Raw genomic sequence first — 25190 nt, 5'->3', positions numbered from 1 at the left:
AAGACCCTGAATGGCCAAAACAATCTGAGAATGAAGAACAAAGCTAGAAGTGTTATACTCCCTGATTTCAAGTTATACTACAAAACTACAGTAATCAAAACAGTATAGTACTTGCACAAAAAGAGACACATAGATCAGTGGAACAGGATAGAGAGCTTAGAAGTAAGCCCATACACTTACAGTCAATTAATCTATGACAAAGGCAGCAAAAATACACAATGGAAAAAAGACAGCTTCTTCAATAAATGGTGCTGAGAAAACTGGACAGCTAGATGCAAAAGAATAAAACTAGACTACTTGCTCACCCCATATACAAATATAAACTTAAAATGGATTAAAGACTTAAAAGTAACACCTGCAACCATAAAACTCCTAGAAGAAAACATAGGCAGTATGCTCTTTGACATAGCAATATTTGGGGGGATATGTCTCCTCATGAAAGGGAAACAAAAGCAAAAATAAACAAATTGGACTACATAAGGCTAAAACGTTTTTGAACAGTGAAGGAAACTATCAACAAAATGAAAATGTAACCTACTGAGTGGGAGAAGATATTTGCAAATGACATATGCAAGAAAGGGTTAATATCCAAAATATACAAAGAACACATACAACTAAATAGCAAAAAAACAAACAACCCAATTAAAAAATGATCAGATGACCTGAATAGACATTTTCCCAAAAAGACATAACAGATGGCCAACGGACACATGGAAAGATGCTCAACATCACTAACCATCAGGAAAATTCAAATCAAAGCCATAATGAAATATCACCTCACACTTAGCAGAATGTCTATTATCAAAAAGACAACAAAAACAAATGTTGGTGAGGATGTGGAGAATAGGGAACCCTCATGTGCTTTGGTAGGAATGAAATTGGTACAGCTACTATGGAAAACAGTATGGTGATTCCTCACAAAATTTAAATAGAACTACCATACAATCCAGCAATTCCACTTCTGGGTATTTTTCTGAAGTAAACAAAAACACTAATTTGAAAGCATATATGCACATCTATGTTCATTGCATCATTATTTACAATAGCAAGATATGGAAGCAACCTAAGTGTCTATCCATAGATGAATGGATAAAGAAGATGTGGTATATATACATATACAATGGAATATTACTCAGCCATAAAAAGAATGAAGTCTTGCCATTTGCAACAACATGGATGGATTTAGAGGCTATCATGCTATGTGAAGTAAGTCAGTCAGATAAAGACAAGTACCATATGATTTCACTTATATGTAAAATCTAAAAAACAAAACAAATGAATAAACTTAAAACAGGAACAGACTCAGAGATACAGAGAATTAACTGGTGGTTTCCAGAGTGGAGGGAGGGAGATGAGTGAAATGGGAGAAAGAGATTAAGAAGTACAAACTTCCAGGGACTTCCCTGGTGGTCCAGTGGTATAGAATCCGCCTTCCAATGCAGGGGACATGGGTTCGATCCCTGGTTGGAGAACTAAGATCTCACATGCCACGGGGCAAATAAGACCACACGCCACAGCTACTGAGCTCCCATACCTTAACTAGAGAGGCTGCGTGCAGCAAACTACAGAGCCCACATGCCCTGGAGCCCGCACGTCACTAGAGGGAGAAAACCCACACGCCACAACTAGAGAGAAGCCCACATGCTGCAACGAAGAGCCCACACACCACAACAAAAAGATCCCGCATGCCACAACAAAGACCTAACGCAGCCAAAAATAAAAATAAATAAATAAATAAATAGAAGTACAAACTTCCAGTTATAAAATAGATAAGTCACGGGGGTATAATATACAGCATAGGGAATATAGTCAATAATATTGTAATTACTCTGTATGGTGACAGATGGTAACTAGATTTATTGTGGTGATCATTTTCAATTATACTTCAGTAAAAAAAGAAAAAAAGAAAAAAGATTCCGTTGTATGTATAAACCACGGTTTGCTTACCCATTCTTCCATCAATGGACACTTGGGTTTCTTCTATGTTTTAGCTATTGTGAATAATTCTGCTATGAACATGGGTGTATAAATATTTCTTCGAGATGCTGCTTCCAATTCTTTTGGGTATAGACTCAGAAGTGGAATGGTTGGATCATATGGTAATTCTATTTTTTTTTTTTTTTGCGGTACGCGAGCCTCCCACTGTTGTGGCCTCTCCCGTTGCGGAGCACAGGCTCCAGACGCGCAGGCTCAGCGGCCATGGCTCACAGGCCCAGCCGCTCCGCGGCATGTGGGATCTTCCCGGACCGGGGCACGAACCCATGTCCCCTGCATCGGCAGGTGGACTCTCAACCACTGAGCCACCAGAGAAGCCCTTTTGCCCATTTTTGAATCAGGTTGTTTGCTATTTTGTTGTTGAGTTTAGGAATTCTCTATATATTCTGTATATTAATCCCTTATCAGATATACAATTGCAAATATTTTCTCCCATCCTGTGTGGTCTTTCTACTCAATTTATAGCATATTTTGATGCACAAAATTTTTACATTTTTTGTTGTTGTTGGGTAGAGTGTTCTGTATATGTCTGCTACATCTAGTTGGTTTATTGTGTTAAGTCTTCTATTTCCTTACTTATCTTCTCTCCGTTTGTTCTATCCATTATTGTAAGTAGGATATTAAAGTTTCCAACTATTATTGTTGAACTATTTCTCCCTTCAATTCTGTCAGTTTTTGCTTTGTATATTTTGATGGTCTGTCATTAGGTACATAAATGTTTATTACACTTCTTCCTGTATTGAATATTTTATTAATATATAATGTCCTTGTCTTTTGTAACTTTTTTTTTTTTGGTTTAAAGTCTATTTTGTCCAATATTAGTATAGCTACTCCTATTCTCTTTTGGTAACTATTTTCATGGAATATCTTTTTCCATCCTTTCACTTTCAACCAGTTTATGTCTTTGCTTGTCAAGTGAGTCTCTTGTATAGAGCATATAGTTGGTTCATGTGTTTTTACCCATTCTGCCAATCTCTGTCTTTTGACTGGAGAGTTCAATCTATTTAAAGTAATTTAAAGTAATTGATTATTACTTTATTGATAAGGAGTGGCTTACCTCCATATCGTGCTGTTTTCTGTATGCCTCATAGCATTTTTGTCCCTCATTTCTTACAGTACTGTCTTCTTTTGTGTTTAGTCAATTTTTTGTAGTGAAATGTTTAAATTCCTTTCTCATCTTCTTTTATGTATATTCTATAGCTATTTTCTTTGTGGTTACCATGGGCAATACATTTAACTTACATCCTAAGTTATAACACTCTAATTTGAATTTATACCAGGTTAATTCTGATAACATACAAAAACTCTGCTTCTTCACAGCTCCATCCCTACTCTTTCAGTTGTTGATGTAACAAAATTACATCTTTATATGGTGTGTGCCCCAAAACATAAGCTAATACTTATTTTAAATGTATTAATCTCAAATTATGTAGAAAACAAGATTTGGAATTACAAATCAAAATTACAGTAATACTAGCTTTTACACTAATAATTTTTTCTTTAAATGTGTTAGTCTCAAATCGTTTAGAAAACAAAGTACAGTTACAAACCATTATTATAATTAATTTTTAAATTTTTGTGTATTTATTTATTTATTTATTTATTTATTTATTTTTTTGCGGTACGCTGGCCTCTCACCGTTGTGGCCTCTCCCGTTGCGGAGCACAGGCTCCGGACACGCAGGCTCAGCGGCCATGGCTCACGGGCCCAGCCGCTCCGCGCCATGTGGGATCTTCCCAGACCGGGGCACAAACCCGTATCCCCTGCATCGGCAAGCAGATTCTCAACCACTCCGCCACCAGGGAAGCCCAATTTTTGTGTATTTAAATCAATCAATATTTTCCTTTATTGCTTCAGATTTTGACTCATCCTTGACAAGTGTTTTTTCTAACACCTCTACAAAAATCAATTCCAGACCTAAACATAAATGGTAAAATAACAAAGAATTTTAAAAATAACAGAAGAATATCTTCATGACTTTGGATAGGCAAAGGTTTCTTTTAAAGGACACAAAAGCAGATGATTAAGCTTTATTAAAATTAGTAATTTTGTTCACCAAAAGAAAACTTTAAAAGAATGAAAAGTCAGGCCGCAGAGTGGAAGAAGATATTTGCTTCTATATATATTTAACAAAAGACTTGATTCCAAAATATCTTTCTCTATCTATACATAAATATTCTTACAAATTAATAAGAAAAAGATAGTAACCCAATGGAAAAATAAGGAAACCACTGGAACAGGCGCTTCACACAAAAGGGGATATCCAAATGGCTGATAAGCTTAAGAAGAGATGCTCAACTTGAACAGTCTAAAGGGAAATAAATGTAAATTAAAACACATTTTGCTAAAGGTCAAATAGCTAGGGGATTTGAACCTAGGCAGTCTGTTAACCTCTCTTGCTCTATTTACTTACTTACATGTAAATTGAGGATATTAATGTCTATATCCTCAGGAGCTTACAGTTTGAGGAGAAATAAGTGAAACAACAGAATATAGATAACTATGTACTGAAATACAGTGAATTATGTATGGAAAATCCAGACCTAGAGACACAGTGACCATATTTTTTTACCTAAAACTCAGCACAAACATACCTAACAAAATGTTCATACACCTTCCATCTTACAAGCTTTTTCTTGTTCTTTGTCAACTTCCCCTGATTCCAGGGTGCATGCTGTTATTGTAAATAGCCTCTCTCCTCCCCATAATAGCTAGCATGTAGCTAAAAACTCAATCTCATTCAACTCTTGTAAGAATCCCATTAGGTATTATTTTCTCACTTAAGAGACCATTCCCATTTTATAAGAAATTGAGGCTTAGAGTGAATAGGCCACTTATCTGAAGTCACAGAAAAGTTCAGTGACAAAGTTGGGATTTGAAGCCAGGTTTGTCCAACTCCAAAATCCACATTTTCCATCATCTTGCTCCACTGTTCCCTTACTGCATAAGCTGCTGTCTTTGTGGGCCCGAAAAAGGGGTGTGTGTATCCAGGCTCACAAGGCCTGCTTCTGGTGCCTTGGCACTGCAGTCTGGGTGGGTCCTGGGTGGGGTGGGGTGGGGTAACACAGTCCCTCCTTCTTGGAGGAAAAACTCCTCAAAAAGAAACACGTTGAGAAATGGAATGGTGTGTGTAAGATTTGGGAGTTATGGGAGGGGCGGCGCGGGGAGCATCTAGAACTTTCCAAATCCCAGTGGATCTGACCTCACGTAAGAGAGAGTCCTTCCCACCCATGCCCCATCCCTACGGCTCTCATTCCTGTATCCTCATCTCTGACCCTGCGTACTCTGGTCAGAACACAGTAAGCCTAGACCTGGGATCAGATTGGACGCTTGCGCATCATTTTGCCCACAATCTCACATTCCAGGCTGCCTGAGGGGTTGCTCAGAAGGCAGGGCCGGTAGTTGCTGAAGTGGGAAGTGGGGGAGGGCAGGAACCCAGCAAGTTTCCTCCAGCCCTTACTTTGCAGAGCAGACAGGGCATGTTGGTATTCCAAACAGCTGACACCTATGGACAATGCCACTGAACTGCACCTCGACCTGGTAGAGTGGTTTCAATGTTAGGCATTGATTTGGGGAGGCAGAATGCTATGGGCGCCTGGAAGGCAGGAATCCCTCAGAACTCTGCAATCACAGCATAGTGCTCACCGGCCAATGCTAAATGATTTACATGCATTAACTCATGTAATCACACAGCAACTCCATGCAGTACCTACCATCGTTATCCATTTTACAGGTGAAGAAATTCAAACAGCAACTTGTAACTTGCCCAAGGACATGGGTAAATATTGATTATCCAACTGTAAAACGGATACAAATGCCTGCCTTACACCTACATAATTCAGGTTTTGTAGGACATCAACTCTCATGCATTTGCAATGAATTAGTATTTCTTAATCTGGAACCATTAATGTTTTTACCCTTCTACTTTTTTGTATACAGGAAAGATTTTTCCAGTGGGCTCTAAGTAATGTGGGTGCAGAAAGTTCCTGGAAAGACCCAAAAGAAATTGGTAACTACAGCAGTGTCTCCAGTCAGGGAAAGGTGGGAAATTACATTTCACAGTGGTTAAACAAGATATTTAAATTATTATTATTTTTTTAATTTAAGGGCTTGCGCAGTCACAGGTGAGTGTGGCCAGGGCTTCTGCTTCACAGACAGTGAGAGGATGAGCCAAAGCTTGAAGGCAAAGCTTAACATCCATCTACACTGGCAGGGTGGCTCGCCTGGGATCACCAGCAAGTCACAGCGAGCTCAGGGTCCTTTACCCGACAGCAGGGGCTGGGGTTGGGGGTGGGATTTTTTTTAACGCGTAAGGAGGGAGGGCGCTGGGGCACACGGAACTTTGGAACTTCGCGGGGTTGGCTGCGCCCGGGAGGCGGCGCCTGGGCTGCGGGAAGAAAAGGCCCGGCCAGTCCGGTTCCGCCCTGTCCAATTTAAGAGCCCTCGCCGGCAGCTGCGGCCGTTCCTGGACAGCAAGGCTCGCTCCCTTATTTAAAGCAGGTGTCCTCACTCGCTTCTCGCGCTGCCCACACAGCCCAGAGGCCCCCCGGCTCCCCTTTCTGCGCCCGTCCGGGCAAGGGCCGCGCCATGCCCAGCCCGGGGCAGCGAAGCTGCCGGCCGCCCGCTATCTCGGGCGCCCGGGTCCAGCGCCCGCGCTCCAGCTGCTCTCCCGCGCCCGCGTCTCCCGCGCCCGCGTCCCCCGCGCTGCCGCGCCGCTCGGCAGGCCCAGGCCCACCCCGTGCAACCGGACGCCTCGAGTCCTCCTTCTCCGTCGAGGCCATCCTGGCCAGACCCGACCGCCGTGCGCCCGCCATCTCCCCTCTGTCTGTCTCCGCCGGCGCCGCCGTGAGCCTCTGGACCGCGCCCTCCCGGCCTCCCGCTCCGGTTCTGCCCGGCGCGTGCCCGGCGACGTGGCTGCCCGCTTACCTGAGCGCGGGGCTCGACCAGCCGTGCCCCCAGCTCCCGGTGCTGCGGCTGAGCGCCGCCCACTTCTGCGGCCTCCAGGGCCTCGGCGTCACAGGTACGAGGTGGCGGACGGCCGCGACGGTGGGCACAGGGGTAGAGGAGAAGTCCCCGAGTTTGAGAGCCACACACGGTTAGAGTGGGTGGAAACGCTATGACCCTTGAGCCTGCTGTTGATACCGGGCGGAGAGAGGGATCCAGACCGGGTGGGAGGCTGCCCGGCCCGCCGCTGAGGTGGGAAAAGGTGTGTGTGGTGAGGCGGGTGCGGAGCGGGAGGTGAGGGCGGGCCAGAGGGGGCTCGGAAGACAACTAGGGCCAGCGCAGGGCTGCAGGTGGCCCAGCCCCGCGTCCCTGGACGAGGGATTGATAGAGGCCCTTGCTCCCTCCCACACCCGCTTCGGATAACGCTTGGTGGCGCAGGCTCTTCCCCAAAGCGGCTCTCGTCGCGAACCCAGGGCCCGGTCTTAGACGGGAGAAGCGGATGCTGCCGCTGGTACCCTCCAGCGAGGAGCTGTTGGGAGTTAGCCGACGCGGTTACGGCTCTGCGCCTGCTTGCTTATAGCTCTTAGAGTGGTACCTTGGGGCTCTGGGCCCTGGAGTGCAGTCACTTAAATCCCAGCGAGACTTTAACCATTGAGGTAACTTTCTCCTCTAGCATTAACATCCATCTACACGAGTTTCTGCCATCTTTGGCTATCTGGTTCATGCATCCGCGTGGTTCCCATGAAGGAAAACAGAAGCAAAGTTAGTGCAAGCCTTATTGACCCATACCAAGATCCTTGTAAGACAATTTTACCTGGTTCCTACTTCCTGGGTTTTCCCCATCCTGCATCTCCTCAACTCCCTTCAGCTGGCATTTCTCCTAACCATGTGGGAGAGAAACACTGGTCTCCCAACCCCATCCAAATTCGTGCCACTGAATGAGAGCCACAGCCCTCACTCCAAGCCACCTTTTTCTAACATCCCCACACACCTGAGGTTTGAATTGCAGTTTACTACTTTGTATATGGTTGTCTCATTTTCAAGTTAGTTTTTGCATGGGTATTACATCCACACAGTTCAAACTTCAAAATGTTAACTGAGATATAGTATGAAGAAGAGTTTCCTCTACCACTCCTGTCCCCCAGCCACCTGGTTCTCCCCACCCCGCAGGCAGCCAGACACCAGTTTCTTTATTCTTCCAGTGGTATTTTATACCTGCACACACGTATATATGTGTGAAAATAAATACATATATACATACATACACACACACACATTCTTCCAACCCCCATACTAGACACACTGCTCTGCACTTTACTCTTTTCACTTGACCCTGTATCAGAGATTTTTCCTTCTAAGTCCATGCAGAGCTTCTTTGCCATAGAATGGTCCATTGTAAGGATGTACCATATTTTAAATCTGGCCCCATTGATTATTTTTCATAGTTTGCTATTAATGCTTATGTTGTTGGTAAGCCAGGTGAGCCCAGTGGTTTGGGTCTTGGGCAGCCAGGCCTCACTCCCTTCACTGGGGCAGTTTCGTTTGCCAGCCCTGGAGCCTCCCCAAGGCTAGTGGGAGCTGAGCAGTCTTAGCACTGCACTTGCCAGGCCTCTGTCTGGAACACTTCCCTCCAAGCTAGCCCAAGGGCTCACTTCCTCACTCCTTTGGAGTTATGACTCAGGTACTGTCCCCTGGCAGACCAATCTCCATCTCTGCTGGCCCACAGCTCTATGAGCTGAAAAGCACCCTTGTGTGCATTAGAAAAGGTTACCCCCTAACTTCAAGCTGGCACAACACCTTGTCAGGCAGGAAGAATTGGCCTGTGGAGAGTGGGCAGAATTTCAGACTCCACTTACCCTCTCAGCTGGGTACCTGTGTGCAGGGCACAAGCTATACATAGCGGCCCTGTTCAAGTGTCAACTTAGTGAGGTGCCTACCTTTCTAAAGATACAAACTATCTCCCCTCCCCCTCCCGCACACTTAACCCTGTCCTTCCCTGCTTTATTCTTCTTACTAGCGCTAATCCCTTTCTGACATACTCAATATTTTACTTATTTGCCTTTTTTTTTTTACTGTTAGGGATTTTCTGTTTTGTCCTGGAACCATGCCTGAAACATAGTAGACATTCAAAAAGTTGAATGAACAAAAAGGATGAACCCTCACTCTTTGTTCAGAAGCAGGTCTCTTCTCTGCTCATCCCATAGGTTTTCCTGAAGTAGCTGAGGAAAGGAAAGGAGAGATGGAGGTTTGGCAGCTCCTCTTAGGGCCACTCACTTGAAGAATAATGGAGGCCGAAGCGGTCTCACAACACTGTCCCTTCTTTCTCATTTGTTTTACTTCTGCGCAGTCTCTTCCCACCCTGCCTTTTTTTTTTTTTTTTTTTTTTTTTTTGCGGTACGTGGGCCTCTCACTGCTGTGGCCTCTCCCGTTGCGGAGCACAGGCTCCGGACGTGCAGGCTCAGCAGCCATGGCTCAGCGGCCATGGCTCACGGGCCCAGCTGCTCCGCGGCATGTGGGATCTTCCCGGACCGGGGCACGAAACCGGGTCCCCTGCATCGGCAGGCGGACTCTCAACCACTGCGCCACCAGGGAAGCCCCCCACCCTGCCTTCTTGCTGTGTTACCTGGCCAAGGGTAAGACAGAGCTTGTTCTCTCTCCTCTAAGATGAGAAGCTAGGGGGTTACTGGCTAACCTCTCCTCCTGCTAATTGCTCTTCAGGCTTGGAGCTGGCTCATTGCCTAGGCCTCTGGGGTCCCCGCGACTGGGCCAAAGCTCAGGACCTTCAGGACGCTGAGAGATCTCAAAAGAGGGTCCGAACCATGTTTAACTTGGAGCAGTTGGAAGAGTTGGAGAAAGTGTTTGCAAAACAGCACAACCTAGTGGGGAAGAAGAGAGCCCAGCTGGCAGCCCAGCTCAACCTTACAGAGAACCAGGTGAGAGCAGGGACTCCTGTGGGGCCCGGGCTGCACCTAGGGACAGATAGTACTCTCTCAAAGGCCCTGAGTGGGGGCTGGGAGGAATTTATAGGCCTTCATCCTCTGTGCCACGCCGATGGGGGAGACAGGCCCTAACCACTGGCACACTCCCTTCCCTATATGATGAGAAAAATAGTCCTATTTGAAATCACATTATGGAAACAACACATGGTGTTAATCTAGAACTTTATAACGTAATGTTTCCATGCTAAATAAGGAGCTGACAGTGAAATTAAGTAGGTATTCAAGGGACTAAATATTAAAAATAATAAACATTCCCTTGACCCCATATTCCCCTCTGGCTACTGCATCATCTCTCTGCTCTTTTCAGAGGCAAACCTATCAAGAACTGGCTATGTTCTCTCTCTGTCCTCACCTCCCATCTACTCCTTAACTCATTGCCATGTGAATTCTCTCCCTACCATTTCATTGGACCTTCTCATCAAGGTCTCTAATGTCCTCCATGTTGCCAAAGTCAACAGATGCTTTCCTTTCCTCATCTTACCCCACCACTCAGTACAGTCAACCACTCCTTCTCTTATGAAATACAGTCTTCTCTTGGCTTCCAGACACCACACTCTCTTGGTTTTTCTCCTGGCTTTTTGGTCCTTTCTTCTTGGTTGCCTTTGTAGGCAACTCTTCTCTTTGTGACCTCAAATTTTCCTCCCTAGCTGATTTACTCTATCCCCATGGGTTTTAAATACTATCTGTAAGCCAATGACTCCCTAATTTTTATCTTCAGCCCACCTCTCTTTCCTGACTTGTACATCTGACTGCCTTCTTGAGGCCTCCACTTGGATGTCTTGTGGGTAACCATTTTAAACTTAAGTCAGAACCTCAATTCTTTTTTTTTTTTTTTTGCGGTACGCGGGCCTCTCGATGCTGTGGCCTCTCCCATTGCGGAGCACAGGCTCCGGACACGCAGGCTCAGCGGCCATGGCTCACGGGCCCAGCCGCTCCGCGGCATGTGGGATCTTCCCAGACCAGGGCACAAACCCGTGTCCCCTGCATCAGCAGGCGGACTCCCAACCACTGCACCACCAGGGAAGCCCAGAACCTCAATTCTTAATTTTTTTCCTCCCCATATCTCTTCCTTTTCCCACACATGGCACCACTGTCTACCCAGTTGCTCAAAATACTTAGTCATCGTAGATTCCTCTTTCTCTCCCACTTCCAATCCATCAGCCAGCCTTTTCACTTATACCTCCAAAATACAACTGGAATCATTTCATTTCTCTCCATTGCCCCCAGTTCCAAATGGGACTGCTTTTCTCATCACACAGGGAAGGGAGCGTGCAGCCCCAGCTCTCACTGGTTCCCTGCAATAGTCTCCCCAGCTGTCTCCCCAAATCTGTTTATATCCATTCTTCACACAACTGCCAGATGTGCAATTTACTTGACATATAAATAGGACTGTGTTGCATCCCACTTAAAAGCTCGAGGTTGACACTTCTAACCCATGGCCTTCACAGTTTCCCTTCCTTTGCTTTCCCCTCTCAGATGTGTCTGCCATGCTGTCCTCTTTTTTGGTCCTCAGACACTCCAAGCTTGGTTCCCCTGCCCTGGTTTGCTTTTTTCTCTGTCCCCATCGGGCTGGCCTCTCATCCTCTGAGCCTCAGCTTAAGTGCTGGTTCTTCAGGGAGGCTCAAACCCCTGTTCATACCCCCATTTGTGTTTATACATTTGTTTCCATGTTTGTTATTAGTCTCCCTCCACTGGACTATGAGCTCCATGAGGGCAGAGACCTGCCTCTACTGCTCACTATCATCACCGTCACCTAGGGTGATGCCTAGTTCATATCAGGAGCTCAATAAATATTTGTTGAGTGAATGAGTGGTGACTGGAATTAGAGGGAAGGGTGTGCTTCCCTTAGAATGAAGAGTAAATTTTGACCAGAGAGGAGTGGGCATTGTAGGAATGGGGGAAGCAGTGGGAACTGCTGGTCACATTCTGATCTCTTCTCACTGCCTCAATTACAGGTGAGGGTCTGGTTCCAAAACCGCAGGGTTAAGTATCAGAAGCAGCAAAGGCTGAGACTGCCAGCTGCATCTGCCACGGCTGCCTCCCCGGATGAGCCCTCCAGCAGCTCCAGCACCACCATCCAGAGAGAAGACGCAGAGTCAGGAGTGGACAGCTGAGGACTGGGACAGAGGCTCAACCCAAGCTGTTTGGGCTAGTTCTTCCTGGGGGCACCAACTGGACCTCCCTGTTCCAATTCTTAATGAAGAGCTTGTCAGGTCAAAGGGCATCAGGGGAATCTGAACTGTCAAGCAGGGGCCCCCATTTTCTATATCTACCCCTGGGAGCTGTAGTAATGCAAATGGTCATGGGTACAGACTTTGGCCTTCAGCTATGTCCTTGGCTAAGTTACTGAACTTCTGAAGTTTTTTTCCCCACCTGTATAATGGGTATGTTGATAACGTAGACCTCCCAGGGCTGAGATGATGTCTGTAAAACACTTATAGTGTGCCAGGCTCAGTACTAAGTGTGCAGTAACTATCAAGCCTAATAGGTCCCCTTCACCTGTGGGAGTAATACCTCACCCCTGGCTTCTCCAGGGATTAATCTTTGCCTGGCCTGGCTGTAGACGAGAGAGGGCCTCCTTGAATCAGTATCTGGGCCTAGAAGACTCTTCCCCATTGGAGATGGTGGAGTTGAGAGCAAAGAAGGAAGGGCAGACCATTTAGCCCATTTCCTCTCACAGAATTTCCCAAAGTTTTCTTATTTTGTCTGAACTGTTAACACTCTCAGAAGGAGCTCAGGCCCAGCTGCCTCCTTGGAGCAGACATGCTACCCTGAACACCATCTTTTTCCGTCTAGCTACTTAACTTGACCCCCTATCCATCTTCATACAGAGAGATTTAACTCTGCCTTTGCCAAAACTGGCATTTTGTCATAAACTCTGCTGTATTATTATTCCCCTGCTTCACAACCAGTTCTCATGGCTCCCATTCCTTCCCAGGAATCTACTCAGTTTCTTTCCAAGAAGCGTAGCTGATAGCCTACTCTTGTGAAGCCTGCCACCAATATTTCCAGAGCTAATTTCTCTAGCACTCCACATTCCCTGGCGGGCTTCCGTTGAGGGTATTCATTTAGAATACAGAATGACTTCTGGGTGTTGAGATGACTGGTGGAAGGAGGACTGCCCTGCCACCTGGTGATGAGAGAGGGCATGGTCCACACTGCTCTCCAGAGTTTTCTGAGGGAGGGAGGAAAGGCAGGGAGCAGGGGTGGCCTTGGAAAACCACCTGCCGCCAAGGCAGTTGACCATCGTCTCCAGGACCAAGCTGCAGCTGGAGGGAGGCCAGGGTCCAGCTTCAAGAACCCTCCTGTTCCTGTCTTCCGGGAAATCCTTCCTAATGCTGGACCCAGTCAGCTCTATTAAAGGAACACAGCTACATCTGCCTCTTCCAGGAACCATCGGCTCACTTTTTTTTTTTTTTTTAAATCACCAGCAGTGACCTATTCAGCAGTTACTGGGCTCTATCAAATCCCTAAATGTCACCATGAGACCGCAGCAGATGCAGACACAGGTCCCTTTTCAAGTAGCACAGAATCAATTGGAGGACGAGGGAACAACCTGAGACATGGTGGTCAGGCCTGGCTGTGGGGACAAATGTTCAGGTCAGTCCTGAACAAGAGAATAGGTCCCTCTCCTGTTGTCAGGACAATGTGCATCTGCAGACTCACTTCTGCATACAATTTCACGGGTCCTTAGACCCTCCAGCACCCCCAGGCTACAAGGTCCCTACGCCCTGAAGAGTCTGAGGAAGACACATGTCCAGCTTGATCTTTCGTAGGACAGTCTGCCCCGCTGCCAGACTGCCTACAGAAATAGGAAATCGCCGGACTTTGTAGGATGGATAGGTGGGGTAAGCTAGTTCTTCCCTTCAGGTTGAGGGCCTGAGAGGATAGCAGTAAGTCAGCCCGTTGCTGTCCCACCCCATGATTGGGTCCAGAGAGCGCTTTACTCAAGACGGACCACTGGGTGGCAGAGACAACAGGCACAAACGTGAACTCGGATACAGGTACACAGATCAAAACTACACGCACACACAAGCTCTGGTACTGGCCACGAAGATAGAGACAGAGGCAAAGCTGCGCAAAGGCAGGCCCAGCTACACCCAGTAAACGAACTACTTAACCTACAGATACATAAACCAAAAAGATCCAAATTAAGACCGGCTAGCGCGCAAACCCTCGCAGCCTCGGGGACACTCACGCTGGGGTCTGGGCCAGTGAGGGGCGGGGCCTCCCGGGTCGAGGCGGGGTCAAGGGTCAGCAGGCGGAGGTACGCCCAAGATGGCGGCCTCCATGTGCGACGTGTTCTCCTTCTGTGTGGGCGTGGCGGGCCGAGCCCGGGTAGCCGTGGAAGTTCGCTTCGTGAGCAGCGCAAAGGTGAGGCCGTGGCGGACCGTGCCGGGGTCCCCCCACCCGGCCCGGCCTTGGAGACAGCCCCACCGGACCCCATGCCTGGAATCTAGAGGCTCCTCTGCCGCTCGGACGCTGCGGCCCGTTCCCGGCTCGGGGCCCGGGGACTACCTATCCCCGCGCGCAGGTTCCGGGGCGGTCATGCGGTGGGCCCGAGCCCGCTGAGTTTCCGTGCGCGTCCCCTGCCTCCGTGGAACCGGGCCTTTCCGCCAGTGGGGCCGGGGAGCGCCAGGCCGGGGGACATTACTGCTGCGTCCTGGGAGCTGCGGGCGGGACGTGCTGGGCAGGGGGAGCTGCAGTACAAAAAGGCGTGGGTCCTCAGGGAACTTTCTGAGTGAGATTTGGGTGGGGGTTGAGGGAAAAGGCCAGGACACTTCACGAAGGGTCTTGGAGTGTTCAGGAGTTTGGACCGAAGCCCGTAGTAACATTGAAGGGTTTAAATCAAGAGGGTGACATTTTGTTGTTTTATTATCGTGTTTTAGAAGTTCATTGTAGAAAAAAAAGCGCATGTAAGGAAAGAGAAGGTAAAACACTCAGAATCTATATTTGTGCAAATATGTGCATATTAACACTGTATTTTTAAAAACTGCTTTTTGATGCAGCAGTAAATATTTCAATATCAACAATGCTACGTATTAATTTTTAAGAGTTGAGTAATAGTCTGTTTCATGGGAGGACCACTGTTCACTCAACAACTGCTGATTTATGGACCCTTATGCTGTATCTTGTTTTTCATCCCTGAGGTCAAAGATATTGGAGCTCAGTGTCTGTGCACACATCCTTTTGTTCTCCCCAGCACTGAGTATTTTCTTTCTTGGTTATCTTTGCTGGTTGATATGTGCAAAGTGATATCGCTTTGTTCTCATTTATATTTGTTTACTAATGAGGCTGAACAGTTTGTCACGTAGTGGCTGTGTGTATCCTTGGTCCTTGCCCTAGATGTTAGCCTTCTAGTCATCTGTCTCTTGCTCTCAACATCATCGTACTCAGTTCCCGAACCCAACCTTCCATTGTCCTCTTTTCACTCCAGAGGCATCTGGAGCATTCCTCTATTTCCGTGGTAAATCAGCTCCCATATCCTTGGCCTCCTCAGCTGCCCACAACTCCATCTCCACCGCAAAGCCTCCAGTGCTCTTCATTGGCTCACAGTTTGATGGTGTCTCAGTTCCGTCGCTCCTAGCCTGCAGGGATTCACCTTTACTTTCACTTCACCCCTATCTCTCAGGCCCCTCCTTGTTTTACTTCTTCCCTCTTACTTCATCACTTCAGCCACTCTCCTTGCCCAATTGTCCTGTCCTAGCCTTCTATCAAAACCCTAGCTCTGGAAGAATGAGCTGGCTTCCCTCTCCATGTCTACAACTGATCTGCTGCTGCAGAAGAATCACATACCCAGACCTGGTGACAAGATGGCTTATCCTGGGCTTTTTGCCTCTACATTCATCAAGTGAGATTGGTTTGTGATTTTTTTTTTTTCCTTTATGGTATCTTCCTTAGGTTACCACATCAAAATTATGCTTGTTTTTTGTTTTTGTTTTTTAATAGAGAAGCTTTCCATTTTTTCTGTTATTGAATAGTTTAAATAGCACAAGAATTACTTATTTGGTTTGAGAGAGCTGGCTCATGAAACGATATAGACTAGGGGCCTCACATGGGGTAGTTTTTGACCACTTTCTCTATTGCCTCTATGGATATTGGCAGGAGTGATCTCCAAAATTTTACCAATATCTATGCCTAGGATATGACCAGTCAGAACAGAAACCTGACCAAATATGGTAGATGTCAACCGGGATGCTGTACTAATGCACATCAGGCAGGTATTGGCATTGCAAGTCTGTCTTGGCTTTCTTCCTTTTGAATTCACTTTTGGCACTTGATATTTTTGTAGAAAATAATTTAATAAAGAATTAATTTATGGGCTTCCCTGGTGGCGCAGTGGTTGAGAGTCCGCCTGCCGATGCAGGGGACATGGGTTCGTGCCCCGGTCCGTGAAGATCCCACATGCCGCGGAGCGGCTAGGCCCGTGAGCCATGGCCGCTGAGCCTGCGCGTCCAACGAGAGAGGCCACAACTGTGAGAGGCCCGCGTACCTCAAAAAAAAAAAAAAAAGAATTAATTTACTACATAGTCTTAGAATTTTTGGTACAATCTTTTTTTTTTTTTTTTTAAACTTAAACGTTTCAAATTGGAGATAACTTTTCATAGTTTGTACCCTTTCAGGTTCCGTTCTCTGCAGTCTTCTTGGTAATATGAATTAGAGTTGTTTTTCTTGAAATACTTTATATGTTTGGGGGCTATGTGGTTTCATAGAGGAACAGCTCTGATTCTTCCCTTTGCTTTACTCAGTATTTCCTACATTTGGTCCTCCAGAAGGAGGGAGAAAGAGATCAATATTTATTCAATATTGAGATTTGAGATTGTCAGAAGTAATGTGGATACCTGTCCATATCTTGTTGTCCCACAGAGGAAGGCCAGGTTTTCATTTTGCTGGGTGGGTTCCAGGGGCTACTAGGCCTGGAGGTGGGCTTCTAGAAAGACAACCAGGCTGCATCCACGGCTTTGCCAGTGGTTTTGTTCCAGCTGTCCCACTGTACCATATTAGAGCTCCCAGAGTTATTCACAGGATTGAGATGTGTGGCTCATGGGGTGCTCAGGGCCTGTCCAGGTCTATACATCCTGCTGCTCTGATTTTGGGAGGTGCCCCTGTCTATCCAGAGCACCAGTGCTAGAAGGAAACTGGGAGCTACCCAGGAGGCCACGTGACAGGACATTTCACTGCTGTGTCAATCATTTCCTTTCTCTCTCTTTTCATAACAGTTCACTGTTGGCAGGGGCACCACTCCTCTGTATAGTGGGAGAAAATGCCCAGCTGGGCCAGTAACTGCCTAGGTTCTGAAGCTGTCTCCTGAGTCCCTTTGCACATTTGAGAGGTGGCAGTTCAACAGTTGTTTTCTCATCCTTTATCCCGTACACATCCACAGTGCTTTAGACCAGTATTTCTCATTTAATGTGCATATGAATCGCCTGGGCATCTGCAGCTGATTTTAACAATGCAGATTCTGATTCAGCAGGTGTGGAGTGGGGCCTGAGATTCTGCATTTCTAACATCTCCCAGGCAATACCCATGCTGCCCAGTCCATCACTTCACTTTGAGTAGTAAGGAGCTAGAGTTCATGAAATTCCTTCACCTGTGCTATATCACTACACCCTGGAAACTACCTGGTAGGTATTATTATAATACCCACTTTTCACATGGTAAACAGATGCAAAAAAGTGAAGCAACTGGCTCAAAAGTTTCACAGCAAGTTAGCATTAGGACTGGTGCTAGGATTAGTCATTCCTTTCAGTGTAACACCTGAGAACTTGTTGGGTACCAGGTACTATGTATGCTAGGTGCTGTGAGTACCCAGCTGACCAGGGAAGAAGGGCATATTCTCCCGCATAGGCCTCTCCCTCCCGTGGTGTAGGATTTCTGTGCAACCCTGAGGAGCAGCATCACGACCAGGATCCTGGAGGGGGCACGTGGGTGACTCAGAGAAGGCCGCCCTGTACCAGTTCCTGGTACTGGAGGCTCCAGCCTGCTGTGAACCTTGGCCCTGCTCTGGCCATCCAAAAAATTCTCCTCTGATTAGTCTGACATGGCTGATGTGGTGACTCTCTTCCCACCCCAGGCCCTCTGCTCTGGACAGGCTGGTAGAAGTGCGACTGAAACTGGGCAGAGCTGCATTTCCAGAGGAGACCGTTATGGAGGGTGCCGACCATGCTCCACGAACCCTCCTGAGGCAGAGGCCTCTGGCGAGAGGGAAGCACGTGGGGGTGAGAGCCCTTGAAGCTATGTCCTCTGTCTCTTCTTATGGCCATCCTATTCCTTCTCTGCCCTCTTAGGGAAAGGGGTTGTTTGCCACACAGCTGATCCAGAAGGGGGAGACCATATTCATCGAACGGCCCCTGGTGGCTGCACAGTTTCTCTGGAATGCACTTTATCGCTACCGAGGTGAGCACATCTCACCTACTCCTGAGGGCTGTTGGGCCCAGCAGCCTTTGCGCATGGAAGAGAGTACGTACATCCCTACCGGCTGCCGTCTCTAGGACTCCAGGTGTTGGGAGGAAAGTGCGTCTTCCCTTGGAGAGCTGCACCTGAGAACCACGCCTCTGTCTAATCTCAGGCCATTTGGGGCTGTGAGCCTGCTGCAGAGAGGTTCTTCCAAAGTGCTCCCTGGGGGAGGACTGTCGCTCAGGTGGAACTCAGTGTGGCCTATACTGTAAGGTACTAGATGTCGTGCTGAAGGGCTCTGTGCCAAAGTGGAGCCCTCTACCAAGAGGAGACCCCATGCCCCTTGGTCAAAAAAGGCTGTGTTAGGGGTCGGAAACAAATAGGATGCTCTTAGCTTTGCCAGTCACGTGCTTTATTCACACTTTTCTTGGGCTAGAGAGAAATCTGTGAAAGGAGGGTCACTCGGCTCCAGAATGTGGGGAAAGCCCAGTTTGGGGGCTGGGTGGGCAGCCCCATAGACTAAGTCCCATCAAGAAGCAGAGAGAGTCTTCCGGGAGGGGTGGGGACTCCGGAGAGGGAAGAAGGCATCATCTGTAATGCATGTGAAATACATTCATTTAACATAGTCATTCATTCACTCACTTCTCAAACTTTTATTGAACACCTTCTCTGAGCTAGGTGCTGTATTAACCCTGGGCATATTGCTGTGAAAAGGACAAATGTGGCCCCTGCCCTCAAGACACTTAATTGTCACGTCTGGCTCTTTCCCCCAGCCTGTGACCACTGCCTTCGGGCACTGGAGAAGGCAGAGGAGAACGCCCAGAGACTGACTGGGAAACCAGGCCAGGTTTTGCCTCACCCTGAGCTGTGCACTGTGCGCAAGGACCTGCACCAGAATTGTCCCCACTGCCAGGTGAATATCCCTGGGGGCTAAGCTGAAGTCCTCTCTGGGGAGACAGGAGTGAGGACAGACTTGGTCATGGCCCTTGAGAGCCCGAATGTAGGGAAAGACATGAAAAAGACGTTACTGTGCCAGTTTCGTCCTCTCTGTTCCAGTCCCATTGTCTAGAAAATAGGCTTGGTGGGAGCTTGCCCTCTTCCTAGGAGCCTGGCAGGGGCCCTTCCCTGTACCTGAGAAGCAGTCTCTCCTTCCCACGGTTTTACAAGCCTGGGTCAGGTGCCCCTCTCACATGCCCCCAGAGCACTGTATGCTTTTTCATCTCATAATACCACTGACTACTGCTTAGGGGCTATTTGTGGAAGGAGTGCAGTTAGAGGAGGTGAGACCACATGGGTGTCCGTGCCTCACCCCACTGCCAGATCCTAGGGTGCTGACCTCCACCTCCCCCAACAGGTGACGTACTGCAGTACAGAATGTCTGCTAGCCGCAGCTGAGCAATACCATCAGGTCCTGTGCCCAGGCCCCTCCCAGGATGACCCCCTGCATCCTCTCAATAAGCTGCAGGAGGCATGGAGGTAGGTAGCATTTCCTCTCCTCTTTCCTTTATCCTTCCCTCCCTGCCTGCCTTCCCCACGCTTAGTGGATGCAGCCATCTTTGTTAAGTTACCACCCCCTAGATTTTTCCTCCCTTCTTAGGGCTAAACTATCACCCATTCCCCCTGCCTTAAATCTGAGCCGCCAGTCCCACCATTCTCAGCATTTTACACACTCCCAGAAAGAGCCCCATTAAGCCCATAGGGATATAAAATCCTGCCCAAGTCCTTGCCAATGACATTCTCTCTTTGGTTATGAGATTGGTAGGAAAGATTCTCTGTAGTAATCAGACTGGGCTTCCCTGAATTCAGCTACTGGGGCGGGAAGTTCTAGGCCAAACCTTTTTCTTTCTCCCCAGGAGTGTTCACTACCCCCCTGAGACTGCAAGCATCATGTTGATGGCCCGGATGGTGGCCACAGTGAAACAGGTGAGCCCACCTGATCTTCTCAGGGAAGCTGACTCCGGCCTCATTCAACCTCTGGGAAGTTTTCTTCTCACCTTAGCACTCTGGCTTGGATGCAGAGTTCCTTCTGGGCTTCCCAAAGGAGATCTGCTTGCTGTGTAAACCTTACGAGTAGCTAACCATAAATCTAGCAGGGGACGTGGGGGCTCATCTTGCCTGTGGTCTGTGATCTATGGATGACTTCCTGTGCAGCAGCAATTCATATATAAGCACCACCTTTTCAGGATTGTGTCTCTTAGATAAAGCGAGAGAAGCCACTCTGACCCCTTTAGTGTTGTTGCTCCTCAGCCTCATCCTCCTATTTTCCCAAGTGTCGTGAACTGGCTAGCTTGGCACCAGCTGGGAAGATGGTTGGGTGTGGGCAGGGTGGGCAGGAAGGGTCTACTTAGAAGCTCATGTGTGATGGTGTTTCTCAGGGCAGGGGCTTTAGAATGAGAGCTTACTCCTCACACGTGGGCAGGAGTGGCAGTAAAGAGGAGGGTGTCCGTGAGTCCATGTGTGCACATGCATGCGTGAGCATGTGGGAACCTGACCCTGAAGTGTATTTGTTCACTGCAGGCTAAGGATAAGGATCGTTGGATCAGGCTCTTCTCCCAGTTCTGTAATAAAACGGCCAATGAGGAGGAGGAAATTGTCCACAAACTCCTGGGAGACAAATTCAAGGTTGGTCTCTCCACATGACCCTCCCACCCCCCCAGTAGCCTGGGGATGTCCATGGCTACCTAAGGGAAGCTCCACATTTGCTGCCTTCGCAGCCACAGGAAGAAGTTAGAGCCTGGGTCCAAAAATCTGTTCAGAGACTTGTATTCCTGCCGCTATTTAACTTCATGACCTAATGTGGACTTAAAATTCGGAAGTGGGGTGATGACAGAGGACAGAAGGGCTGGGTGCCCTGATGTGGGAAGGCAGGACCCCATGATAGGATAGCAGTGGGCGAATCAAGTGTAATGGAAAGTGGAGGGCTGGGGGTTCCACAGGGTCAGGGAGCGGTGTGAAACGATTTTAGTTGCCAATGTACTGAGCACTTGCTTCAAATCAAAGAGTTACGCATTCTCCCTGACAATAGCAGACTTCCATGCAGGAGCTGCCTGAAGGTGGAGGTAGGTGTGTGAAAGGGCGCTGGGGTGGGCCTTCCTGCACTGAATCTGGGGAAAGGAGGGGGAGGGTCAGGCTGGTCTGGAGGCTGGGGCAGGGAGCCTGGAGGGTGGTGGTGAGGACAGACATTCTAAGCCAGGCTGCCTCCACCCTGCTGGTATAAGGGCTAGAAAATAGGGAGGAATTGGGGGTTCGCTACCCTGGGTTGGAACAGGCCAGCAAACTGCCAAGTCTCTTGGAGATAAGGATTGTGTGGCTTTCCTTTGCCCCCAGGGAAAGCTCGGTCTACAGAGCTCACCCTTTTCCTTCCCTTACGTGGTCTTCTGGGCCCTGCCTGGGTGCTAATGGGAAATCCCCAGGGATGCAAGTCTCTCCCTGCTTCCCCTAAACCAGGGCCAGCTGGAGCTTCTGCGGAGACTCTTCACAGAGGCCCTTTATGAGGAAGCACTCAGCCAGGTGAGTGTGGGGAAGGTGGGACCAATGGCCTCCCAGTCACTCCAGCTCTCCAGGAGCAACCAGGTCAGCGTCTCCTACTGGGACAGCTAAGCCAGAGCAGACCTGGTCTTCTGGAGTTGGGATGGGACTGGCTCACAGCAAACTTCCTCAAGAGGAAGGAAGGCTCGTGGCTGTAACCTGCGTGCTCTTCTCCCTTTCTCCCCACAGTGGTTCACTCCGGATGGATTCCGGTCTCTCTTTGCTCTTGTTGGGACCAATGGCCAAGGAATTGGGACCAGGTTAGGAGAGAATGTTCCAGAGCTGTTGGACTTGTCCCTCAGGGCTGGGGTGGGAGATTGATTGAGGAAGGTAGCCACATCTCTTTTTAAGACTAGGGTGGGGCAGGGTGTGACTCTGGCCAGAATGCTGGACTAAACTCAGTGGTGGGGGTCAGAAAGACTGAGTCTTGGGAGCACTTGGTCTGTTGGGGAAGGACACACCCGCCCACTCCCACCCTCCCCCCAGAGAAAGAAATGGACTTAACTTGCTTGGAGTGGGGGAGCCCTGTGAGCTAGGCCTCCTCCTCTCCAACCATGGCTGCCTGGGACCCCCAGCTCCCTAAGCCAGTGGGTGCATGCCTGTGATGCTCTGGAGCTGAAGCCTCAGGACCGTGAGCAGCTGGATGCCTTCATTGATCAGCTGTACAAGGACATCGAGGCAGGTTGGTGAGATGGAGCCTTGGCCTCACCCAACTTTGGAGACATCCGTCAGTTAGACAGTGGACACAGTCTTCCCCCAGGGAGCTCTGAGTTCGTGGTTGGGGAAGGTAATCCCTTTGTGCCTATGGGAAGCTTCAGATCTGTCTGCAGGACATACATGAGAAATGGCTCCACGATCCGTGCAGAGGCTTGATGCTGGGGGTGGGGGAGGGCTGGACAGTAAGGTGGTACCATTTATAGGAAAGCAAGGCTTGCGCCTCAGAGAAGCAATTTCAGGTAAAATAGTAGTGATTGGGTGGCAAGACAGTGGAGCCAGTGCCTGTCCTTATAAGCCTAGTTTCCTTTTCCCACCTATAAAGTGGATGCAATAACATCTGCATATTACTGTCTTACAGCAACTGGTGAGTTTCTTAACTGTGAAGGATCTGGCCTCTTTGTGCTGCAGAGCTGCTGTGAGTCCCGGCATTGAGAAGGGGTAGCCTCACAGCTGCAGTTCATCTCTTGGCCCCTTCTGGGCTGGTAGAGTTGAGTCTGGGAGTGGGGTTAGGGCTGAGCTTCCTTGGGGATTTCCCCTCAGCCTTCTCCTTCTATTATTTTTTCATTCATTTATTGGACTCTTGTGCCTTGATACAAAACCTTCCAGTGGGCTAGGCCCAGTGCTAAGGCAGGGCACAGAGCTCTAATTCTTGCAAAGGGAAGCCTGGGTTTTGCCTCACCACTGCCCTGTGAGCTTTGGTAGGAGAGTGTTGTGATAGCCCGGGAGGAGCTCAGGCTGGAAGGCAGGCTCATCAGCACCTGATGGAGGGGGCAGAGCCAGCTCAGACTGTTGTCTTTTCCAGATCCCAGCCTCCCGCCCTCTGCTCTCCTCACTGCAAAACCTTCCTCCCAGGCTCTGGGGACACTACTCCTCCCAAACTAGGCTCTCAGAGGGCCTGGCTCAGCTGTTACCAGACATCCAGTAACAGACAGACAGGACTGAGTTAAGTGGCCTGGCACGGGCATCCCTTTCACAGCCCTGTCCCTCCCTTTGTGAGACACTGGGAACACATCTGAGGATCAAGTTGACCAGTGAGGAGAGAAGGGGCAGTCATGGCAGGAGGGGAGGGGAGTGATGCGGGAGTGCATTAGTGCCTGTGCTCTTCAGGAATCACACTGGACAGGGATATAGGAAACTGCGGTCCCAGGACCTGCCTAGCCCTAGCAGGGATCAGAGAACAAGGAAAGATGGGACCCAGTGCTCTGGACAGTTAAGGCTGTTGTTTTTATTAGTCAGCAGTCCTCATTACCTGCCTCTCATGACCCAGGCAACCACAGCTGTGTCCCCAATGCAGAGACCTCCTTCCCAGAAAACAACTTCCTTTTGCATGTCACCGCCCTGGAGGATATTAAGCCAGGAGAGGTGAGGGGGCCAGTAGCTGTCGGGGTGGGTGGGCAGTGGGCCTTGCAAGTTCTCTCCAGGAATTGGGAGCAGCAGTGGCTACAGTCCCAAGTTCAGGCTGTTGGGTTGAATCCCCACATGCTCCAGGACATGAGTCTTCCCCATGAGTATACTCTAACCCCACCCCACTTCAAAAAATAACTCCAGGAAGCCTCAGAGCAGTGTTTCAGAGACAGCTGTGTGCCTAAGTTCTTGTCCCCAGCTATCTTTTGATCAAGGAATCTGCAGCATCTAAGGAAGCAGGACATGGCCCTTTGTGGCTTGGACTGTGGGGTACTAGTGTGGGTGTGGGGTCCTGGCTCTTAGAGCTGTGCACGGAGACTGGCTGAAACTTCTTTCAGGGCAAGTAGCTTCACACCAAGATAACCTCTGCCCCAGCCACAGACCTTGGCCATGGCCCGAGGCCAACCATAGCCCCCCGTCTCAGACACAGATTGTGAAAGCCTCATAGTGGCCTGTGCTGTGAGCACAGGGGAGTGGATCAGGGTGAACTGCTCCTTCGCTGAAGGGCAGCTCCGGCTCCTGGGGATGGGGCAATGGTTGGACACAGGGCAGAGGTTGGGGAGGCCCTAATCCCATCTGTTAGAAAGCACAGACTGTCAGAGCCCACCTCTCTTCTGCCCGTTAGGAAATCTGCATCAGCTACTTAGACTGCTGTCAGCGGGAGCGCAGCCGCCACAGCCGCCACAAGATCCTCAGGTGCCAGCTGGGGGTGTGGTGGGAAGCCGGGCTCTGGGCTTCTCCGTGCTGGTGGCTGCCTGACTTTGTACCCTCACCATCATCCCCCCCAACCCTCTGCAGGGAGAACTATCTGTTCGTCTGTTCCTGCCCCAAATGTCTGGCAGAGGCTGATGAACCCAACATGACCTCTGAGGAGGAGGATGATGAAGAGGACGAGGAAGGAGAGCCGGAAGATGCTGAGCTGGGGGATGAGATGACTGATGTGTGATGTCATCCTGCCTGGAAGTGGTCCTACCCCGGATCCTGCCAGAAGAGGGGGCCTTCCCCCAGAGCAGACGCTTGGAAGGAACTCCCACTCCTGTTGCCTGCTTTTCCCCCATGCCAGCTCTGTTTCTTCCAGAGGGTAAGACAGGCTGAACCCTAGGCCCTCCACCCCCCGCCAGACCTCATGCCCAGGACACTGCTGCTGAGCGGCTCAGGCTCTGCACCGTCACTGAGCCTCTCAGAACTGGCCTCCCCCTGAGGTAT

The 25190-nt window shown here is 49.0% G+C and overlaps 2 protein-coding genes across 2 annotated transcripts; both read left to right on the top strand.

The window, feature by feature from the left end:
- Positions 1-6582: 6582 nt before the first annotated feature.
- On the top strand, positions 6583-12052 carry NOTO (notochord homeobox; the record flags this gene model as incomplete). Its single annotated transcript, XM_079720780.1, has 3 exons — positions 6583-7015; positions 9658-9872; positions 11894-12052. 3 exons carry the CDS (start codon positions 6583-6585, stop codon positions 12050-12052), a joined length of 807 nt encoding a protein of 268 aa, XP_079576906.1.
- Positions 12053-14216: 2164 nt separating this feature from the next.
- SMYD5 (SMYD family member 5) lies at positions 14217-24930 on the top strand (the record flags this gene model as incomplete). The annotated part of the gene is made up of 13 exons (XM_079720504.1): positions 14217-14312; positions 18227-18335; positions 19109-19248; positions 19690-19811; positions 20189-20258; positions 20853-20957; positions 21783-21845; positions 22053-22123; positions 22439-22545; positions 22939-22995; positions 23848-23942; positions 24610-24680; positions 24783-24930. The coding sequence occupies 13 exons, from the start codon at positions 14217-14219 to the stop codon at positions 24928-24930; spliced, it is 1254 nt and encodes a 417-aa protein (XP_079576630.1).
- Positions 24931-25190: the final 260 nt, after the last annotated feature.

This window comes from Hyperoodon ampullatus (assembly GCF_949752795.1).
Source record: "Hyperoodon ampullatus genome assembly, chromosome: 15".
In the NCBI taxonomy this organism is placed as follows: domain Eukaryota; kingdom Metazoa; phylum Chordata; class Mammalia; order Artiodactyla; family Ziphiidae; genus Hyperoodon; species Hyperoodon ampullatus.
The sequence above is the reverse complement of the archived record's forward strand: the minus strand, read 5'-3'. Positions and strand labels throughout refer to the sequence as shown.